Genomic DNA, 23,353 nt, shown 5'->3' with positions numbered 1-23,353 from the left:
AATGTTTCTGATATCATGATAAATATTTTATCAAGTGATATATTTTACAGGAAATGAGGTACAGTAACATTGAGATATACAAAAACATATTTTTCAGTGGATTTCCAACCATTTTGACCATTTTCAGGAGTCTAGAGCTCGGCTGTCAAGTTTCCGATCACTTTGAAAATTTTGGAGCGTATAAAACATACCTAGATTCAAAACTTTGCATTCACAGAATTTCTTTTAAATTCCTAGTTTTCAACAGTTTGCTGATTTCTGAAAACACCTTTTTTTTGATCCGTTTTTTATACTGAAAACGTTCAAAAGAAACCGGCAAATAGCTGGAAAGCTAGGAATTTTCAAAAAATTCTGTGAATGCAAAGTTTACAATCTAGATCTGTTTTACGTCCTCCAAAATTGTCAAAGTGAACGAAAATCTGGTACAAGTGGGAATTCTTCCTAAATATCTGGATGTTATTTAAGCCAAATTAATATCTCCGCAATTTTTTGTCCGTTTCATTGACCCAGAACTATAATCTTTTCACATCCATCGTTCTTCGAACAGTTATTAGCATTTTCCTGATCAAATACTGTCTAGTATTGATAAATATGCTTTATTTAGGGATTATCTTTCTCAATTCCCCCTATTTTCATCTTTCCCAGTTTTCTTTTCTCTTCTTTTTTTTCAAAAATCAGTTTTGTTTAACCCATTAGGAATTCGTGGACATAACATAGGCACTCCTTCCCCGCCTTCCTTCCTTTTCTTTTTTTCAAGAGAGCATCATCAGGCGGCGAAGCATCTAATCCTGAAATCGCTACACTTTCGATCGGACGCCTCGATTAGATTCCTCATTTAATGTTGATGGGTTTTTTTTCTTATTTTTGTTTTTTCCTTTTTTCCATTGATTCAATTTTTAACAGTTGATTTCCTACACTATGGACCATAATTATCTAATTTCAGAACTGTCGCCTTCATCACCAAACATCAACATGGCTTCAAACCGTGCTATTATCAGGGTGAGTTCTTTGCGTCTCTTTTTTGAATTTGGACCAAATCACTTGATCTTTTGTCCTCATTTCCTTTTCCTGTGGTCACTCTTCTTCCATAGTAGACTATTCTCTCGTTTTCTAAAATTCCTGAAATTCAACTCCCAACTTCTCTTCCACCCGGAAGAAGCCTTTCTCAGTAGTCTTTAAAAAGGTGAAAGCTCAAAATGGAATGGATTATTTCTCAAAACGTTAGAGAGCCAAAGTCTCTTATATTCTACCATTAGGTTTCTTGAATCCGCTTGGGCAATATCCTATCCGTGCAAACGTTTTTCTTCGTTTCCTTCCGGATCACGTGTGCAATGGCATTCACCAAGAAGAAGACGAAAAATGACTTCCGTGCGGAAAAATTCTTTCTAAAGGAATCCAAAAACAGGGAGCAATAACGAGGGGTATGATAACACAAATACAATTTGAAGACGAGTCCATCGGTCACTATTTTGGTCTTTGTTTCGAAAAAAGGAGTAAACTGTGTGGAACTACGTTTTTTTTGTCCATCCAGTCAACCATAAGAAATAAACATGTCATTTGTCATATACATTTCGATACAAGTTGAATGAGCAGCAGGGGATAAACATATTTTTTTCTAGTCCGTAGAAACTTTTTTATGAGTTTTTGTTTTTACTTTGTCAAAGTCTTTGAACTCTAGACAAATAATTATTTAAAAAAACCATACATTTTTCCAGCTAAGACCCTCTTGTTTGGCTAATATGTAGGAGGAATATTAATTCTTGAAACCAAACACTGTTTACTGAAACACGCTGAATCAGGCTTACTAGAATTCGACATAATACGTGGAACTTTCAGAATCCCGTAAACCTTGTAATAGAGGGGCCCTCTAACTTTTAACGCTGAACCACTTTTCTCGGCTCCTGTAAAAGATATAAAAAAGTTGTCAACTAATAAATTGTTAATCATAATATCAAAAGTGTTTTGTCAGTTCCCCACTTTTTGATAAGTTGGATAGTAGCCGCGAAAAATTAGCTCAAAGCTTTACGGAACTCTGAATTTCTCGTTTCATTGATTTTGTATATCCCGAGCTTAAACTAGATCAGCCTCAAAAGAGTGACATACTCAGCTTCCACCTGAAATCCCCATATTTGATATTTCTTCTAAAATGTGAAGAAGACATATGAAACTAATCAGGTACTCGGCTCCGCCCACAAAATGAATTCTATTCCTGTCCTATACTAGACACTCTTATCCTCTGACCCCGTTTTAGACTATCCAGGTGATTATCACTTGTTAATTTTTCATTCATCTTATTTCCTAACACAAAAACAATCTAGAAGATTCCACCTGCACATACGACGCGTTTCGAAATTATTGATAAATTTTAGTTCCAGCCCCCGGGTTCCTTATTTTCACTTAAAAGGGATATGCACTTTTTTACTACTCTTAACATATTCCTGCATTTTAGGTTGTGACGCGACAAGCAATTAAGTATAGCAACATCTATTCTACTCTTTTTTCTTCTTTACCAAATCTCATAGATCGAATGAGCTTGGGAAACATCTTTTACTGGGAATTATAGGCCTAGTTAAGATACTTTACATGTGTCTTATGTGAAATTGATCAGGAAACGGTGCTAGAAAGTTCTTAGTGCTTTCATCTCACATCAAAGATTCTAGATACCAAGTTGACATTGGAATGACGGGGTTTCAAAATGTGTAGAAATATATATTTAAAAAGACAAAAAATCCAAAATAGACCGAAGAACGACGAGCCATAACAAATCCTAATCTTACTTAATCCTCCGATTTCACTACTGCAAAAATACTACTTTCTGATAGGTGGGAGTGTAAAATTCAAACACCACAATCTTCTCCAAAACTAGGTCCTGGCCGGGTTCGAACCGGCGACCTTCTGCGTGTGAAGCAGACGTGATAACCACTACACCACAGGACCACATGTTTTTCTCAGGTTCGCTTTGCAAAGAGAAGAGTGAGAAAAGGAAAAGAAGAACGAAAAATGTTTACGATATCGGGGGAAAAATTCTAAAGTGTGTTTATTTGAAAGCACTTTGAGTATTCTTTGCCCATTAACTCTTCAATGTTCTCCTTTTCCCACTCTATCACAGATCCCCCATTTTCACCACATTCATCCTGGAGCCTTCAGGGCCAAATAAACCCAACAAAACTAATTGGAATTCATTTACATTCAATGGTTCTTATGAGGATGCTTCTGTCTGTGTTCGGGTGGTTTTTCACGAAAATACTTATATGTACATACCCATATATATATATATTCCGCTGACTCTTTTTTTCCATAAAGAAAAAAGAAAAACGTACTGATTAATTCACTGTGTTATGCTGACTAGGCGCCTCTTTGTAATTTCGCCTTTTGTGTTTTTTAAATGAGCTTCCTGTTTTTTGTTCCTGGACGGCCGGGAACTCTTCGAGAGTTTCCATTTTTCTTAGATCAATGTTTGTATTTCCAATGGCATTTTTCCATCTAGATGTGTCTGGAAAGATTTTAACGACCAATAAGCTACAATCCTGCACATAAGCGCGGTTTTGTATCTGTTGAAGCTTCCGGACTTTCTCCAAAAATGTATTCATTATTTATTTTTTTTGGGCAAAAAAACCAAATGTGTCAACTAATAAAAGTTTTCTGATAATATGATGAATATTTTGTTAGTGGTTTACTTTTTGATATCTTTCACAGGAACCTAGATAATTAAACTCGAAGTAGACAGATTCGGGGCGTTCTATAGAGTTTTCGCGGTATTTTATGAAATGTTTTTTTTAGCAATGACTATTCAGATACTTTCAGTGAAGACAAACTTTTTTTTTACCTAGTTGACCAAATTTGAACTCTAGTTCTCTCCAGTGAATTGACCTCACTTCCTATAGTAAAGATGCACTCTTGTTGCTGCAGTTCCTCCGATCCATAATTTCTCCATTCATAAAGGTTCCATTCAAATAATATGTGATGAAAAGTGCTAGATCTTCATCCAAAACAAACTATAGCAACATATCAACAAAACAAACTTTTCCACAACTAGTGTTGCAAAATTGAAGTGGATCCTTTTTGGAAAACAGAACACCTTCAGATGTCTTGAAAAACAAGTCATTTTTTTTGAACAGTCTCTGACTTTTCCATTCTTTATTTTTAAACTGCTTCTCGTTTCTAGGCATCAAAAAGTTTATTTCTAGTACCCCACGAAATGCTTATTGTCTATTGCTCTACCTTTTTTTGAAGCCAGAAGCCTCTTCTCACGGCCATCTATAAAAATATGAGTAGCGACTAGAAAAACGTGGAGAATTTTAAATCGAGACGTCTTCGGTCTCTCCCAAAAATTCCTTAGTCATTGTCTATGGATATTCATTAAGGATCAAAAAAAGAAGGGCCAGAATATTTTTTTCATTTCCGGTGGCGAGTAAAATTTTGGGGGCCAAGCTGCACGTATTCTGTGTAAAATACTAAGAAACTGCTAGGGCTCAGACCGGATTTCATTTGAATTATCAAAGTATTGGGAATCCCAATGTCACCTAGAACTCTAGAATATGTCATTTATTTGTTTGGGCGGCCTGAAAATCTTGGTTTAATTAAATAGCACCTTTCTAGTTTTTTTTTTGCGTATTTGAAAAATTAGAACTCAACTTCAGCGGCCCGGCAAAGCCCGGTGGGCCCGAGTTTTCCTCAAAAAGAATTTCTTTTTTGAAATTTCGGAATTTTTTCAAAAATATTTATAGCCTAGAAAATTCTGAAAAGCCCGACTCGGTTTGGCCCTTTGCAAGTGAGCTTTTTAGAAACCTCAGGATGTTCACTGATGAGCATACGTGAATCAAAAAAGCCTCATTTTCCTGCACTTCTATTTCATTTTCTATTCCTATACTTCTTCAATTTCAATTAACCGTAGCTTCCTGACTTCATGCTTTCTTCTTTTCCCCTTTTCCTAAACCACTTCCTCATTTTTCTTTTTCTTCTCATTTTTCGTGGTTCGTTTTTTAAAAAGATGTTCGTGTTTAGATAAAGATTATTGATCAATGGTAATTTATTTTGGAAATTTATGTATGTGCTTTCATTATTTTCCCCCAAATTCTTGTTTTTAGATTACGTATTTCTTCTGCTAAAATTCGTAAAAAAAATTTCCAAACCAAAATTTTCTCAACTCCATCATAATTTCTCTTCCTATTCTCTTCCTGCTTCTAATTTCGTTATTTTCTCAAGATCCCCGATTCTATTTACTTCTTCTTCTTCTTACCCTATTTTCTCATTTTCCCTAACATGTTCCTCCTGTCTGGAAAAAAACAAAGTTGAAAATCGAGCCTTCTTGAGATTCTTTTTCTAATTTTTCTTGGATGCAGTCCAACGATGTTTCCTTTTCAAAATTTGCTTCCTGGACTGAAGACTTTGATTGGATTACATAGAAAAGATAGTGATCAAAGTACCCTAAAGGTGCTTCAGATGATTTTATTTTATCACATCATCATCAATTCCTTATTTATCCAGACTTTCTGGAGACTTCCCGGATTGTACCAATTTCTATAAAAGATATCAAAAATGTGTCAATTGACCAGAAGATTGTTGCCGCTAGATGTTCCCAAAAAAGAGGTTTTCGTAGGGGACTCCGCTAGGGTCCGTGGCATTCTTTTAGATTTTTCATGTTTTGAAGTCCTATAGATCTTTTACAATACCTTAAAGAGAACTTTTGGTTTTATGATCATTGCAAGAAACGTTCAGCGGTTCCTGTCTGAACAGAATACGATTCCAAGTACACTACGATTTTCGCGTACTAACAAACAACGTAATACTCATTAGACAAATCAGACGTTTTTCGCTGGAAAACGGTCTCTGGAATTCCGGAATTTTTGTTTTCAGAATTCTTCATAACACAATTTTTCTGGAAGCATGTCATTTCCTTTTTAGAGAACTTTTCTATTTTTGACGGAGCGCTCGTTCATTTTTAGGTTCCATTCGGTTCGTTTCCCTAATTCCGAACCTTCATAACACCCGTCATACCCTTTCAAAAACATCCAAACACATCCAGAAGATTGGATCCTTCGGATTTTATGGCTGAAAGTATTCATAACCCCCCCCCCCCCGCACACACACACTACCATAACCTGTTTTACGATGTACTTCAAGTTTCGGTTCATAAGTTTATTGTGAAAGCTTTTGGGGGGAGCAGCCAAAGTGGTATCCGGGTTTTATAGGCCGTAGATTTTTAGGCGGGACAGGAAAAACACCTGGCACTCGCTCTCGATGTGGAAGGAAACGACGATGCATTTTGGAATTTTCGCTCTGTTTTTTCAGTTTTCTGAGTTTTGTGAGATTTCGAAATGTGTTGGCTAGATCAAGTTACTGTAGACCGGATAATCTTTAGCCGATTACATTAAACTACGAACACTTTTTTACAAGTAGCTTTTTTACGCATTTCTTGTGTTTACGGTTTTTTTATTCGTCTTGTTCTCTCAAGGATAAACACACATAGACAAACCGAAAGAGAAGAGGCACATGGGGATCGGGAAAAGAAAAGAGAAAATGTGCAAAAAGAACAGAGATCCTTTTTGCTTTATCTTGCTCTACTACAGTTTACAGGGTGGTTACCCGGACTAAAGTTAGCATGAAATTTGAGTAAAGCGTTGTACTAGGCTCAAATTTGGAGTGCAATAAATCAAATAATTTATCTGTAAACTGACAAAATTTCAAATTATCTGAGCAATTTTGAGCTGAGTTATCGCTTCGCTTGTCAAAGTTACTTCTTCTCGTGAAAATCACAAGGAAAATGAAGCCGTTCATCTTTGAACTGTCATAACTATACCTAGATTTGAGAAATTGTTTTGAAAATTTCAGTAGCCTTGAATCATAGATAAAATTATATTTCCACCAATTTTCATGCTTCCAAGTTATCTATGTCTAAAGATATACCCATTTTTTTAAGTCTGTACAATTTTCAGATTGGAATTTTCCATTTTTGAACTTCCGGAATTTGTTACATCAAACTAATATGACTAAGTTGTCTGATTTTTTTTCCAACATTTTACTACAACTTTTTCACATGTCTGCAATTTTTTACTACGAAAGCCAAATTTCCCGATTCATAAGCTCCGCCCATTTTACCATGTACCGACCTGCATACGCAAATTGTACAGCAGATCTTCTAGATTTTAATTCAAGATAAGTAAGTAAAAGTGTATTTTAAGAAGTCCGAATCTTGAAATTTTCTATCCTGAAAGTCACGTCGTCTTTTATTATGTTACACTTTCTATTTTTCTACATCATCATAGTTTATTTTTCTTCTGCATTGTTCTATTTTGCACACATGTAAAGAATCTCTTCTAAACAAGGAACTCAGGAACCTAAAGCTTCTACTACTAAACTCAATTAGGTCATCTTTGATTCGATAGAATGCTCAATCTGAATTCAAAACACAACAAGTGTTTTTCTGAAATTACTTGTCTCCTAAACAGTGAAAAATTTCCAAATTTTGAAACTTTTAAAAAGGAAAAGTCAAGTCTCAAAGTCTAGCCTTGACCACGCTTACTTCCTGATTCAATTATTCTATTTGAAGGAGGCCTACTTCTTGTACCTCTTTTTACCGAGAGGGACCAAATTGGTCCAATTAGTTAGTGCAAAGACTGAACTGAACTAGATCCCGTTGTCTTTCATTATTCACGTTTGTGTAGTTTTTTTCGGTCGTTGCTGAAACTGACTTTGTTGTTTTGGCATCGTTTGAGATGACGATTGTCCAGGAGACCATCCGGGTCCATAAAATGGGATACGAGGCAACTACTTGCAGTTTCTCTTTTGTGTGTGTTAGTCAGCGTATTTTTTTTAGTTTGGGTTCAGATTTGGGTTGAGTCTTCTTGTAAATAGGGTCATCGAATTTTTTTAACAATGAGCCCATACCAAAAACTCGGATGTTTTATTTACCAGAGATCCGGTAATTTATACTCTTCGACACCAAATTTCAATTTTACAAACTCTTTCGAAATCTGAAAAAAATACATTCATTTCAAATTGTCCAGTCTCACAGATTCCGGAACAAGAAATACCGTGAGACCTGTGATAGAAGAGCTCCTGTTCTTTTAATTTTGAGCCAATTGATCTCGGTTTCTGTCAGAGATATCAAAACTTTGTCAACAGATAAGTTCTTTATCATAATGTCGGAAGTATTTTTATCAGTTGACAACTTTTTGATAACTCGCATAAAAATTGAGATACCGTATTTCCTCTAATTGAAGCCCATGGGCTTCTATTTTTCAACCTCCTTCTCAGAAAATTCTAAAAACTGAAATTCCCCGAAATTTGAAAAAAAGAAAGAAAATGTCGGCAATGACCAAATAGACGAACTTTAATGTATAAGCTACACTAACTGAACTGCACGAACTTCTGTTAGAGGGTGAGCTTCTATGTTTTCAAGCACGTCTGAGGGTGTGCTTCTATTAGAGGTGCGCTTCTATTAGAGGAAATACGGTAATTCAGCTCAAACTTTACTCATTGTTGTCAAACTATCGTTGTTTCACAGACACCGGAACAAACCCGCACCAGAAAAAAACTACGAGAACTTAGTCCAAGGTATTTGTTAGCAGGAACAAAAAAGTGTAAAGTTTGTTTTTGTCAATAGTATTATTTGCATTCCGAGAGAAAGAGCACTCTATCCTCTAATCGGAACAACCATTATTTCCCGAAAAAAGATCTTTATTTCGCCTACTCTTCCCTGAGTATTCTAGAGAATCAGATTTTAATGATGATGGCTACGTCAGAAATTAGCCTAATCCTGGCCTATCTTAGCCTATCCCTTTTCACTACCGTGTTTTTATTTATTTTTTTCTTCAAAAGACGAAACTTTTGAGGTTTCTGAATATCCCCGGAAGTCCTTGTTCTGATTCTTCTGACTCTTGAACGCAAACAACAATAAATTGTAGTAGATTTACCCTTTGTCTCATGTTATCCTATTAATTTTTTCATTTCAAAGATTTCTTTCTCTAGATTTTTTCCCACTTTTTCAAATTCAATTTTTTAGGGTGGCATGTCATTAGAAGATGAGTTCGAAAAATGTCAAGAGATCGAGTTCACACATGCACAATTCCTATTTCGATCCTACCTGTTTCCGGTCGTCTATCTTTTTGGAATTCTATCGAACACTATCAATATTTGCGTCTTTTCACAGAAATCGGTGAGTTTTTTTAAAGCTACCGTATTCCCTCTAATAGAAGCCCAGTCAAACCGTCAACATTTAGCTTGATTATCTCGGTTCCTGTGAAAGATATACAAATTTTATCAACTGATAAAATTTTGGCGATATTATGGTAAACATTTTATCTGTTGACAAATTTTCAATATCTTTCACAAGAATCGAAATAATTGAGCTTAAAGTTGATGGTTTGGGTGTCTTCTAGAGGCATATTACCGTAATCCCTAACTTTCAACTTCGAGCCAATTCATTTTGGCTCCTATGAAAGAAATCAAAAAGTGGTCAACTAACAAAATGTTCTTGATAATATAATAAAAATTTTGTTAGCTGATCACTTTTTGATATCTTTCACAAAAAAAACGAGATATATGGGCTCAAATTTCGGGTCCATTCTATCAGAGTGTTTATGATATTTCTCCAAGTAATTTTCAGATGCGAAACCACACAGTAAACTGGTTTTTCCTTGCCCTTTCCTGCTCTGATTTGCTCACTCTTGTCTCCTCTTTCTTTGTTTTCTCGGTTCCAGTCTATGCTGAAAGTTCAAGAGATCCCGAATACATTGACTGGTCCGTCCAACTGATTGTATGGTTCTATCCGCTTGCACAAACTGGATTGACCATGTCTGTCTATGTGACTATTCTGGTGTCAGTTCATCGATATTTAGGAGTATGTCATCCGTTTTTGGTGAGTATTTTGAAGAGAAAAAGCAGCAAAAAATGCCTGAATTTTCTAGATTCGTCGAATCTCGAATTCAAGTGCAGTGAAGGCAGTTATCTTTGGAGCTGTGGTTTTTGCGTTCGTTTTCAACACAAGCCGTTGGTTTGAGCTGCATGCTCAACCATGTTTTTATGATGCAACTGGACAAACGTGAGATTTGCTTTACAATGATTTTAAAAATATTCGCGATTCTAGAAACTCTTCTGTTGTCTACCCCACTGCTCTTATGATGAACAACTATTATACTCTTATTTTCCGAAACGCAGCCTATACAATTGTGATGTTCTTCTTGCCATTTGCAGTTTTGACTTATGTGAATCTCAGAATCATCGCAACACTCCAACAGTCTTATAAGTGAGTTTTCTATTTATCGTTTTTCTTCTAATAGAGACCACTGAAGCCGTCAACTTTGAGCTCAATTACCTCGACTCCTGTGAAAGATATAAGAGATTTTCCAATTGATGAATTTTTCACCATAATGTCACCAAAAATTTTATCAGTTGACTACTTCTCGATATCTTTCACAGGGATCGAGATAATTGAGCTCGAAGTTTAGATGGACTTCTATCAGAGGAATTACGGTAAATTCACTTCTGAAACCACAATTTCGATTTATTCAGAATGCGAAAAGCCATGACAACCTCAAGAACAAAACGAAGTGATTCTACAGTACCTACTGATACGATTATCACAAAAATCGACGGATATTCGGCAGTAGTTCCAGTGGAAAACGGAAACAGTCCTGTCTCCGGAATAATGATGGGTGGATCGAATGGAGGAAGTGTGAAATATGAGAAGAAAGAAAACGGAGTAACAGTTATGTTGGTGGCAATCACAACAGAATTCTTGTTATTCAATTTGATTGCCTTTGCTAACAATATCATAGAACTGTCCAACATTCGCTTCTTCCAAGATATTGAAACTCTTCTAGTTGAGGTAATTTTCGTTATTGAAACTTCATCTGTAATTTTTGAAACTTCCAGCTATCAACGTTTCTTGTGAACGTCAATGGAGCGTCTACAATCATCATCTATTTGATATTCGGAAGCAAGTACCGTAACGTCTTCATTCGACTGATTCGACATCACTTTGGAGTCAACTTCTGTGGAGATAAACCGAAACGTCCGATGGGTTTCTCCCAAGCGCACTTTGAGACAACTCAACTTTTAGACAACTCGAAATTTGACTTGAATCGAAGCAAGGTGAGATATTCTTAGATATGGATGAAATATTCAAAAAACATCCCAAATCCCCCAGAAAAGTATTTGAGTTCCCGCGCAGAGAGAAACCTAGGCCTAGGCCGGCAGGGCGCCTGTTTAAATATCAATTTATCCGGATTTTTCTGGAGTTATCTCCGACTTCTATAAAAATGTAAAAAGCCGCTGTCGGCTACTTAAAAAAGGGGTTCCTAATTCCGGATTTTCTCGCAATAATATTATTTAGGAAAATTTTTATGCTTTAAAAAATTCATTTTGATTTCTCCCGATTATAAAAAAATCCTTTTCAGCAAGCCAGTATCATTCGTCGTTCCGACATCACTATCTCAATCAAATCTTCTTCCTCCAAAAAACCAACTCCATGAAACTAAACCAATAATTTTTTTTTTCCTATTGACACACTTCTCTACAAAACGGTTTCCTATGTCGGGTTTCGATTTTTTAAGGCCACATTGCTAACGAATATTGTTCATAGAAGGGTAAAAAATGAAATAAACATGAAGGTAACAATTAAAGTTTCTATTAAAAACATACAAATACAAACTATAATACTATTCAATTTAAAATTGCCTTTTCCATTTTTTCAACCTGCTGACGACTCCAGCGTCTGAAAAAAATTAGAAAATGTGACCGACTCAAGCTTGAGCTCAAGCAGATGTTATATAGACAAACCTATTCATAAAGTCAACAACTCCCATGCTCGCGTCTTTGAAACTGCGCCACGATGTCTGTCGTTGCTCGAAAGTCCTAAAACCATAGAATAGCATTACAATTAAATATGAGATATAAACCACTTCTTTCCGGCTTCCAGCTCATCTAACGGAGAGAGATTGTCATTTTTCGAGAATTTTTCACACAGAAACGCGTATCTGAAAAACAAAGCGCGTTATCTCTGGAATACTAAAAGAACAACTTACGATCCTGGAGTATTTGTGGCGAGAAGAAGTTCTTTGCGATCTTTTGACCATTCAATATCAAACTGATACGTTGCCATTAGCGACGAGAGGATTTTCTCTTGATGCTTGAATTCTTCTTCCCCAATCGGACGTAAGTCTCGTCTGACAATAGTGATTACATCCGGACGACAACCTTTGGAATCTTCACCGGCTAAATGACAACATCCCATATCCATGAGTTGAAACGGTAGGCGATTCTGAATAGGTGCTTCGAGATACTGTATGATTCGTTTGAACTCGATGCTTTCGTTTTTGAATCCATTTCTGAATTGAATTGAAAATTGGTACTTCAGAATCTATAGTTAAATACTAACCTCCTGTTGATATACGTGTGAGCTAACTTCAAAAAGACTTCTCCTGTGATATAGCTATCGAATCCAGCGTTGTGATAATAGTTCTCCGAATCGTCGTCGAGTGGGTTCATCCAAGGTCCAATATAACCGCGAAGCTCTGGTGGCACAGTCTTATTCGATTTTTCCGTTCCAAAATAGTCTCCCAGCCTTTCGAGCGAATCTCCAACTCCAGGAAGATCGATGCGTATGACTTGAGCAAGAATTTTTGTATCTATGACTTTTGGGAAAAGGCTGTTAAACTCTCTTTTGAAATTTCGATATTTCAAAGGAAGAGAGGAGAAGAAATAATGATACATGTACATTGCATCAAGAAGACTGTTGTGGCCAACTATAACTTTTCTCATCATCATTGCGGCTTCCAAAATTGCAGAAATTCCTTCGAAAGACTCTGTGCATCGCATTCTAGTCTGTTTCTTGTTCTCGGTTTCCGTCATCGTTTCAGGGAGCATCGTAACATCCAATGATTTATCTTTTTCGTTCAAACTGAACAGGAGGTGTGGGAAACTATTCGTGATATCGTGAATGGCGATGTAGGTTTCCACACTACATAATCCAGCAGGCATCTTTAGTGATACCGGCTTATCTGAATTGATTATCAGTCGACAGTCCTGACTCGGTTCTTCTGTTGTGTGGGTGATCATTTCTGCTTTCACACGAAAACATTTCTCATGTAGCATCACTTTCAGCTGTTCTACTTTCATTTGTTTGTCCTTGCTAATATAGCTGTAAAAACAACAAACACGTTAATTCATAGTTCAGAGTATAGATATACCTCAATGCAGTTCCTTTTGATAAAGCTTCTTCGAACTTTTTGATCTCCGCTCGTGTACAAAACTCAACGCCATCAGTAATAACTTGATTCAAATCGAAATTATTCTCCAACAAAAAACGCAGGGAGTTTACCGAAATGCTTGTATCAGAGGCGCCGAATCTTTGACAAAGTGGAATTGAGTAGCTGTCCGCTTTGTATCTGAAATTCATCTTTGAAAACTACTGCACAAAATTCCCAAATTACCCACCCTTTATTAGATTTTTGTTTGAAAAAGCTCAATCCAAGTTGACATGGACGGTATTTGATTACATTGGCTCGGAGAATTTCGTATCGTTTCTCTGCAGTGTCGTGAAGGGAGATTGCAGTTGTGTCGAGTCCGAGAAATTCAAAGTCGATTGAAACGAAATCAGACTGAAGAAGTGTCTTTCGCAGTTGAGGTGCTAATTCCAAGAAGTTCGAGTCCTTGATGATGACCATCCTGGAACAAAGGGTGATTAATTTAAGATGTGTGAAAAGGAAACAGAAAAGACTCGTCTCAGAAAAGTGAATATTTCGCTGTTGTTTCCAATATTAATTTGTGACAATTTTAGCTTTTAGGAGTGAAGAAGGAATTTCGAAAAATTCCGAGTGACATTTTCAGAATTCCGGAATCTTGGAACTTTTCAAAATTCTAATTTCAAAGTAGAAATCTCTTCCATCACAAAAGTGCCAAAAACTGGTGAAAAATTGACGAACTGATTTCGAAAACGGAAAGAAATATTACAAGTGCCGTAAAACCTTTATTAGAAAAGCCCCTTTAATAGAAGGGCCCTCCGAGAGGGGCTTGGAAAAGTAAAAGGGTTTATTAGAAAGGCCCCGTAATAGAGGGTCCTCCCTCAAAATGTGTTTTTGAAATATTTCAGTACGTTTCCGGTGAAAATTTTCATAATTTTACAGAAAATTATTGAAACACTTTTTTTCACAAACTTGCTCAATTTTGGTGAAAGTGATTTTCGTTAATCTTGAACGAGAATTCGTCGAATTTTTCGATGAGAAATTCCGAGGAAAATAGCTGGAAAGATAGAAGGGTCCCTCTATGGAAGGGCCCCTTTATTAGAAGAGCTCCCCGAGATGGGCTTGAAAGAATAGAGGGGCCGGCCCTTCTAAAACAGGTTTTACGGTGATTTTGCTCGAGACCGCAAGCAAACTTTTCGCATGCGTCTTGTAGTCCAAAATCTCTAATTCCGATTCGAATTTTATTCCGAAAAGTATTTCGGAAATATTCCGGTCGGAAGAAATTGGTATCATTTCCGCTCTCCGTTCCGAACAGGCCGGAGGTGAAGAATCCTCAATTCTACAGTGAGTGTTTCTGCTTTGTTTCTAACGTTCACTGTATAGGTTGGGTTGTTCAACTTGCTCATTTCTTTTGCTTTCCATGCCCTGATATTCGTTCACCAAAAACCGGAACGACACATAAAATGACTCATTTGCTCCCAAAGTACCCTTTTAGGAACCCATCGACGATGTACCATCTTGGCAACACTATTCTCTTCGCGAACATCGTTGTAGCCAGGGTTCCTTTTATACAAATCTATCTCTCTTCGCCCTTTCTTTTTCATTTTTCATATCTGCATAATATTTATACACATAATGTGAATGGGCGTCTACGTGTGTGCTGAGATGAATGGGAGAGGAAGAACAGCGGCCGTCAGCAGTATGAAGCAGCAGGAGAAGAAGAAATAGGCGAAAATAAGAAGAGGCGCCGTGTCTCTCTCATTGCGGCCTCCTTTTTTCTTCATTTCTTTTCTCTTTTCTTCACCCCCTTTCTTCTCCGGGTTTTCAGACGCATCTAAATTGGTTTGTTGCTGTTTGTTGTGCCTGAATTCTTCTCTCTGCACCGGTTATTCACAACACACATTACTTCCTGCAACTCGATGGAGAGTCTTATTGAACTATTTCAAAGTAAGCATTTTAAAGTTCTGTTGGAAGGAAACCAACGATAAGGATGGTTAGTTAATAGCTGCGTCACATGTATTGATTCGTTCAACAGTGCGTTAAACGTCCATCATAATATTATGTCGATTTGGAAAAAAGGGGAAATTGAGAAGTTGGAGACAATTTGAACAGCTAGAACTAGAGAATGAAAAGCTTCGTTCTTCTCTTTTCTTCTAGAAAAAAAAACATCAATAAAATTGCAGCAATCGCATCGTATGCTGATATCGGTACAGATTCTCCAGATGAGAAACCGTTATTACCCATGGAGGCCGTTTTCCTGGCTATTCTACTGATCATTTTTTATTACAAGCTTTTTATTGTAAGTTAAAGTGACTGTTTTAAAATTAAAGACACTCAACTCGAGTTTTCAGGCGATTGGCTGCTCAATATTTGATTGGATTTACTCATCGGAGCTACAAAATCAGTTCTCAAAAACATTGGGTCCGGATGATGACGAGTATCAACAAGAGTTCGTGCGACATGTAAAAAAATCGAATTGCTTTCGAAAATACACATAAATTAGCTCCAGTTCTAATTTTTTCTACTTTTCTTTCAAAACTTCAAACGTATCATTTTTTGAAAAACTGTGAAAATATTATGGGTCGAATAAACTTATTATAAATTTGTTAAAAAATATATTTGGGCAGTGAAACACAAAAAAAACGAAAAGAAAAGCGATGAATTCTGAAAAAAAATCAAGTTTTCAACGAGGTTGGCAACGGTTACTGTATCAAAGGGACACAGCTCTGTAGAATAACAGGGTCGCATCACGAAGTACAGTAACAAAAGTGTTTAGGAAAAAAAATAAGCAATTTATGGGTTGAATTGTTGCAAATTTACTTGTTATAAATTTGTGAAAAAATATATTTAAGCAACTATAGTTTATAAACACATGCAAAAACAGAAAGAATTCTGAAAATAATCAAGTTTCTCCTCACTCTTGGAAACAAATACTGTATCAAAGGGACATAGCTCTAAAGAATAATTGGGCTTCACCACGAGGTACAGTAACAGACATTATTTGTAAAACAGATTTTTTTTCAGCGATATTTCTTTTTTTTTGTTCTTCTGTTTTCTGTTCTTCAGTGTACTTTCCATGTTTTGTCCAATTTTTTCGAATAATATCTCAAAATTAATAGCCACAATAATCACAATCCCGTCAACTTTCAGAGAATTTTCAGACATTTTCGAATACAAAATTGATTTTTAATAGGAATTGTCTTCTGATTACTTCAGCATAGTTTCTTACAGATCGTGTTCACAAACAAGGTCTAAAATGCGCTCCACTGCACGTTTTCTTTCAATTGCAATTGCTATTCCTTGCCTTGTGTGTCATGTGAAACATCTGATGTAAATTCTGAACTTCATTCCATTAATACTATCTTTATCGTCAAATTTATATCTTTATAAAGAGTTCCATCATAGCCATGAGCCCCTTTAATTCTTCCATTTGTATTACGAAATATTCAAAAGTTGTTTGTCTGTGACTCATCATCGTTTTATTCCTTTTTGATTTCGTCACCCGGTTCTCGTTCTATTTAAACCTTCTTCACTTCTCAGCCGTTTTCTTTTCTCTTTTACTTTTACACTCAATTTTCAAATTTCCAGCAAGAGAAATGTCTATTAGCTGGGGAGCACAGTATCCAAAGTTAAAAACCAATCTGCGATTGGGAATCAATCGATTGCAGCTTCTCGGAAAAAAGAAGACAGAAATGGCGATGAAAGCGAGAACAGAGATTGCTGATTATATTGCTGGTGAGTCATTTTTTTCTAGCAAAATTAGTTGTACCTTTTGAAAAATCTGCAGCTAACAAACCGGATCGTGCTCGAATCCGCGTCGAGCACATTATTCGAGAAGACTATGTCGTCGAAGCTTTCGAAATACTTGAAATGTACTGTGATCTACTTCTCGCTCGTTTTGGCCTCATCGAACAAATGAAAACACTAGACGATGGAATTGCGGAAGCAGTCATCAGCATCATGTGGGCAGCACCTCGTCTTGCTACGGATATCGCTGAATTCAAAACTATTAGCGATCAACTGACGATAAAATACGGAAAACCATTCGCCGAGGCCGCTCGTGCCAACCAACTCGAATTCCCAGCAAGAGTTAACCCAAAAATCATATCGAAACTCGGCGCAGCTGCTCCACCCAAGCTTCTCGTGGAGAGATACATGATTGAGATCGCTGCCGCTGCTGGAGTTCCGTTTGTTCCTGATCCGGATGTGATGAGAGAAGATGAGGTGCATCAGGCTGAGCAGATACTGATTGATTTTAAGAATGCTGGAGGAAATCCAGGTGGACCTCCACCACCTCCAAGTAATGTGAGTGTTCAACAATAAAACAGAGCTCGAATTGTTTTTTTCAGCCATATGGAGGATCAGGAAACGACAATGGTGGCTCCGGAGGAGGTAGCGGCTATGGCTGGAATCTCGAGAGCCCTCCACCGGCAATTGGAGGCGGAGTTTTACCTGGAGCACAGACCGGAGGAGGCGTTCAATCAAATTCCAACTTTGTTATTCCGCCGCCACCGAATCGTCACCCAAATGAGCTGCCACAAGGTATTCATTTAGTTTTAGTTTTGTGCATGATATCAATAGTAGTGTGAAACGGAGCAGTCCGTGTCGGTAGCATTGGGACATTCTCTGACGCAGCTTTTTATAGACGACGAGAACATTTATGACCATATACCCGACGTGTCTGGTATGTAAGTGTGTCCAATGTTCATTATGTTTGGTATATTCATTTGGTTTTATGTCATTGTCTTGGTTTCGTTTCAATTGTCCTCTTTCCCATTCTTTTGACTAGGGTAAATTTGATTCCATCTGTAGCTATCCATATATGTTTCCAAATTTTTCTCTTTATCAGTGTTTGTGGAGCTTCGGTTCTGTATGCTTATCTTGTGCTTCAGTATTGTGTCTATTTATGTTTATCCACTATTTTTTAAATACTGTTTTTTTCCAGGTGGAAACATTTACAAGGTTCCGAGCCGTGATCATTACGATTATCCTCCAGATACATTCAATTCAGAGCCACCAAAGTAGGAATCCACCCCCTCACTTTTATTCTCATCATTTCACAGTTTCAGAAGCAACCCAACCGTTGGCGTAATCAATCTCCCAAAGATAGGACCGAATGGAATGCCCATCTATCCAGGACAGCAACCACCAAAAGGACCTGGCGGTGGAGGTGGCGGACAAGCGTATCCGGCTCTTTCGCAACGTGTGAGTCTTGTTTTGTGAAAAAATCACGTAAACAAATAAATCCTAACGGGGGGATACTGTAATTGGATGTATAATTGGGTGGAACCAATTTAAAAAATAATGATACCTTTGGGTTTGAAAAATAGGCTCCGCCTATTTTCGAGCTCTTTAAAAAGGGTGCGAAGCAGGAAGAAGAAGCAAAAACGTAGTAAATCTTTTCGAAACAGCGAAATGAAGTTGGTGGGAAGATCAGAGTTCTTCTACCCTTTCTCTTCCTCGTTTTTGTCTTCTTGCTTCGCTGTTATCCTTTTTCTCACTCCAATTTCGTTGTTCCACTATAATCTGATTGCGCTTTTTTCTTTTTCAGAGAAATACCAATTCTCTGGGGAGTTGTGAGTGAGGAGGATAGAGAACATTCTAGCGTAGAAAAACATATTCCAGTTTCACTTTTGTATTAAGTTGTGAGACTAGGTTCTGGGTAATTTCATCTCGCATATTGTGCTGAGCAATTTGGGTTTATTTCTAGATCGTAGATTAGTAATCAAGAATTATGAGATCACCCACATTGACATCATTTCCGGGACGTCTTCTGAGTAATCCAGAAAACTCTGACGATAACTTCATCAGGACCACCACAAGTCCATTATTCTTTGTTATGTGTTTCTTCTCCTTCTTTTTCTTCATCCCCTCATTCATCCGAATTTTATCCGTTCGAGCGGAACGCTACACATCCCATCTTCTGCAAACTTCCTTGTCTAGTTGGCTTTTCCAGTTTTTATTCGGTGTGTGCCTCCTCCTGTCTTTTCCATCCATCTGAAAATGGCTGGAAGAGTGCTCCTTATGTGCCTTCTCTGAGGAGCCAAACTCTCGTTTTTTTTTTATTTCCCAAACTTCCATAATTCCCCGCGGAGAATCGTTCACTCTCACATGTGCTTTTCTTCTTCTGGATATGGAATTTTTCATGCCTTTTGAAGGGATGAAAAATCGGGTCGTTGACGTCTCCTTTTTTTCAATCTAGGTTTGTTGAAAAATGTCAACAAGCATATGGAGTTATACTTTCTGAAGTTCCAGTGAACTTGTCTGGAAATTTTGGGGTTCTCCAGCTTCGCTAACTTTTTGATGAGTCCGATCAGTTAAAATACGGAATATATTGTCGTATTTAGGTATACAGTACCGTTCAATTAGATATAAAAAACGTATTTTCAGTTGATATCCGGTCATGTTGACCATTTTCAGAAGCCTGGAGCTTGCCTCTCAAATTTCCGATCACTTTGAAAATTTTGGAGGGTGATCGGGAACCGAGAGACTTTCAAAGTGGTCGGGAACTTGACAGCCGAGCTCCAGACTTTTAAAAATGGTCAAATCGACCGAAAATCAATAGAAAAATACATTATGGACCAGTACTGTAATTCAAGTAATAGGGTAATAGATTTTCCAGTTTTGCCTTTCAAATTGATTTCGAAATCAAGAGATGACCTTTCCCTCTTAGTCATCCTTCATTCCCATATTCCCATGGCACCATTGCTCAGCCCTACCGAAAAAAAAGGTCTAGACTTCCTCGCAACTCATTGTTAAACCCAAAAAATATTTTTCCTTGTCTGAAATGTTTTTTTCCTGGCAAGAGGAGAGTCTCGGAACAGTGAGCAATTAGAATTCTACCTCCAACTGTCCTTCTGGAATATGAATTCTTATTTTTCAAAAACGAGAATTTTGTTTTTCCTTGTATGTTTTTGTACTTTACGGTTGGTAGTCCTACCGAAAACTCGCTGAGTGACGATGTTGTTTTTTCTAAGTATCTTTATCCGCCATTCTGCACGTTGTCGCCTTTTTTAGTAATTTTTTGTGCTGGTTTTTCTTTTTCTTCTATGCTACCAGTCGACGACGTCGCAATGCAACCAGCAGCCCATCTAATTCAATTGACACGTCGACTGGATAGGCTCTGGGCCCAGTGTGGAGCATCTACAAAAAAAGACGAAAATGGCAAAGGAGTGAGAGGAGGTTGTTCTTTTTCTTCCTCTTTTTTGTGTCATCATACAGAAGACTATATCAAATTTTTGTTCAGCCATACATATATCCTTCCTCTCTTCTTCTTCTTTTTTCTTAATTTTTTTCCTTCCATAGATATATTTATGTCATCATCATTCTTCCATGGACCGCGCTGGTACAAAAACAATTAGTAAAGGCGATAGAAATTTTATTAAAAATTGGAGCGCCCCTCCTCCTCACTTTTCTTTTCCCGTTGCCTTCAGATCCTCGTGCTGAGCCAGCAGCCATGTGCGGATCCCCCCCCCCCGTTGAAAAAAAAACATGATCATAAAAAGAGATTCCTTCCGTTTTCGTTCAAATTTTTCTCCTTCTTTTAGCTGCATTCAAATTTTTAACACCTCTTTCAGCAAAGTTCATCATTTCGAATTCTGGAACATTCTCAAATTTCGCTAGCTACTCATCATATTCTTTCAATTAGTTATAAAATTATGCTATGCCCACAATGTATTCTGCTCATTACATTTCGAATTCTCTCGTCATGTATTGTTTTGGAGACCATATAAGATGTCAAGCTAACAAGGGAACCTCCAGTATAGATTGAGGATAGTCTATCTAGAAAACTCTGAAAATTTTAAAATCCGCTCACCAGTTCCAGCCGAGTTATATATAGTTTAGGTACCAAAAATCGCGATTTCAGCGCAAAAATGCAATTTTTAGGACTGAAGCTGATATACCTTGGCTGGAACTGGCGAGAGGATTCTAAAATTTTTAGAAATTTTCCAGATAAACTAGTTTCAGTCTATCCTGTAATGTTCATCATAATCTGGCTTTAAACGGTGTTGAGTTTCCCTTGTGAACTCAAAAAAAAAAAAAGGGCTACTCCATTTTCCTACAACAATACACAAAGAAAAGCCACCTCCATCACACGGAGCTCATCCCCTGTAATCGAAAATTTCCCAGAAAAAGGGATCCCCTTTCCAATTAGTCCATCTCGAAGCAAAAAACGAAATAAGAAAATTCCGTTTTTTTTTTGAAATTCGACTTCTTCCTACGGTTCTATGATATCTATTCATAAAACCCCACCACAAGTACATTGCAGTTTATGCACGTACAGATAATAAATAGCCCTTCAGCTGCTTGCTTCCCTCTTCCCTATTTTTTCTTCGACTCTCATGGGACCAATTGCCTTCAGGAACTTTTATGTGTAGATGGCGGCCATCAGAGTGGTCCACTTCCACAGTTTTGAATTGCGACTTTAAATATTAAGATTTGTCATTTTTCTTTCATCTCTTTCAAAGTTTCTTTCCAGTCCAAAATTTAACCTAGTTTTAGAAAATATTCTGTGTTGAGAAGAAATGATGTTGATAGCATCTTGTTTGGCTTTCTCAGTTTGTGAGTTCAAACCACAACTTCTCTCCAAGAGATGTGACTGGAGAAGTGGGTCCACCGAAAAAAAAAGAGTTGGCTTCAAAAGTCGAATAAATGTTTTGAATTTTAGATTACCTGAATTGTAAAAATTTTAGAGAAAGAACCTAAATATATACAATTCATCTTCATCGTTGAGTCTTCAGAGCTTCTTCTCCACGTGACTTTCATTGTGGATGTCCGTGACCTAGTTGCCACAGAGTTGAGCTCTCGGCTCCAGAAAATTCCGCTACCATGGTCATGCAGACGAATAGAAAGGTTTCGGACTATATCAGGTTTTCTAATACGCTTTTTTCTGATAGAAGACATTCTGAAAATCAAATAATTCCACAATTTTATAAAACCCCGAAATTTTTTGTAGTCTGAAATCTATCCATTCGCCTTTATTATCACAGTGGCGAAATGTCCCGGAACCCTTTTACTATGAGGTTGAATGGCCTTATTGCCGCAGACATGCGTTTCCTGTTGGGGAAAACAACTTATATAATTGTTTTTTTTTTCCATCTGGAGAAGTTTCGAGAACTTTCGAGAGCTCTAAAAGGAATTCCCGATCACAAAAAGTTGACTGTTGATGCTCGGCCTTTATATCTCCAATTGAACCCCCATCCCTCACTCCATTCCATTCTTTTCCATCTTCCCTTTTTTCTCAGTTTTCCAATTACCGAAAGAGCGAACTCCTCTTCCTCCTATTGCTCTTCTCGTTTCCTCCCGCCCACTCACTTTGTGAGATTGTTTTGAAGTCGTCTCTTCCTATCTCATTTTTTGCTCAAAAACGCTCTATTCCTCTACCACGACTTTTCACCTTTCTAGCAGGAGACTCATTGAGAAATGTTGCTTTTGACTCGTACCAAGACACTTTCCGCATCGGAATCGTCTCGTAAGAAGTCGAAATCTGTGAAGAGATGTTCGTCGTGCAAGCGACCAAACAGTACTCGTCGCTGCAAGACACCAGATCCAAGCGCGGAGAAAGAGAAGACCCGCAATCGAAGTCAATCTTCGTCGAAAAAAGAGAAAAAGGTTTCTTCTAAAGTGGGATCTAGAACTATTAACAGATGATATTGATAGCAGTTAATCAATTTTTATCATTTTCAGAACTCGCTCGTCAACCCAAACCTTCCACCAAATCACCCGACTGCACCACCCCAATCGCTTCGCAAGCCAGAAGCTGACGATTTTTCGGGTATTTACGATGTGATGCAGTACAACTCATAATTAATTTGAAAAGTTCCAGATCTCTCATTCCCTGAACCACCAACTACATTTGTCAACCGATCAGGAGGAGGAGGAGGATCCGGTGGAAGTGGTGGAAATGGAAGCGGCGGCGGCGGCGGTGGTGGTGGAATGGACGATTTCGACGATTTAGCTCGCCGTTTTGAAGAACTCAAAAAGATTAAATAAACAGTGGACCTAATTGTATATCAAATTCCCTCTAACTACCACCCACCAATCTTTTTTGTTTCTTTTTGAACGTGTCTTTTTTTGTATCATAAATGAGACCCCCTTAACACACTCCACAACCGCTAATTTTCATCCATTCGGATCGCCATCCCCTTTTTTCTTCTTTTTGTGTATAG

At 37.4% G+C, this 23,353-nt stretch overlaps 4 protein-coding genes and 1 non-coding gene across 5 annotated transcripts; 3 read left to right on the top strand and 2 right to left on the bottom strand.

Annotated features, from left to right (window-relative positions):
* Window positions 1-2,864: 2,864 nt before the first annotated feature.
* CBG28505 lies at window positions 2,865-2,937 on the bottom strand. The gene has a single exon. It is a non-coding gene (tRNA).
* Window positions 2,938-9,010: 6,073 nt separating this feature from the next.
* Window positions 9,011-11,474, top strand: Cbr-frpr-15 (the record flags this gene model as incomplete). Its single annotated transcript, XM_002636222.1, has 7 exons — window positions 9,011-9,157; window positions 9,608-9,859; window positions 9,909-10,042; window positions 10,088-10,246; window positions 10,513-10,828; window positions 10,876-11,094; window positions 11,400-11,474. The coding sequence occupies 7 exons, from the start codon at window positions 9,011-9,013 to the stop codon at window positions 11,472-11,474; spliced, it is 1,302 nt and encodes a 433-aa protein (XP_002636268.1).
* A 282-nt stretch (window positions 11,475-11,756) lies between these two features.
* On the bottom strand, window positions 11,757-13,667 carry CBG08556 (the record flags this gene model as incomplete). The annotated part of the gene is made up of 6 exons (XM_045237363.1): window positions 11,757-11,856; window positions 11,901-11,978; window positions 12,027-12,329; window positions 12,380-13,141; window positions 13,191-13,388; window positions 13,438-13,667. 6 exons carry the CDS (start codon window positions 13,665-13,667, stop codon window positions 11,757-11,759), a joined length of 1,671 nt encoding a protein of 556 aa, XP_045093824.1.
* A 1,158-nt stretch (window positions 13,668-14,825) lies between these two features.
* On the top strand, window positions 14,826-15,682 carry CBG08557 (the record flags this gene model as incomplete). Its single annotated transcript, XM_045237361.1, has 3 exons — window positions 14,826-14,883; window positions 15,368-15,483; window positions 15,536-15,682. 3 exons carry the CDS (start codon window positions 14,826-14,828, stop codon window positions 15,680-15,682), a joined length of 321 nt encoding a protein of 106 aa, XP_045093823.1.
* Window positions 15,683-16,780: 1,098 nt separating this feature from the next.
* On the top strand, window positions 16,781-23,177 carry CBG08558 (the record flags this gene model as incomplete). The annotated part of the gene is made up of 7 exons (XM_002636225.1): window positions 16,781-16,919; window positions 16,972-17,489; window positions 17,534-17,726; window positions 18,130-18,205; window positions 18,254-18,389; window positions 22,872-22,959; window positions 23,011-23,177. 7 exons carry the CDS (start codon window positions 16,781-16,783, stop codon window positions 23,175-23,177), a joined length of 1,317 nt encoding a protein of 438 aa, XP_002636271.1.
* Window positions 23,178-23,353: the final 176 nt, after the last annotated feature.

Source organism: Caenorhabditis briggsae (assembly GCF_000004555.2).
Source record: "Caenorhabditis briggsae complete genome, chrV, whole genome shotgun sequence".
In the NCBI taxonomy this organism is placed as follows: domain Eukaryota; kingdom Metazoa; phylum Nematoda; class Chromadorea; order Rhabditida; family Rhabditidae; genus Caenorhabditis; species Caenorhabditis briggsae.
The sequence above is the reverse complement of the archived record's forward strand: the minus strand, read 5'-3'. Positions and strand labels throughout refer to the sequence as shown.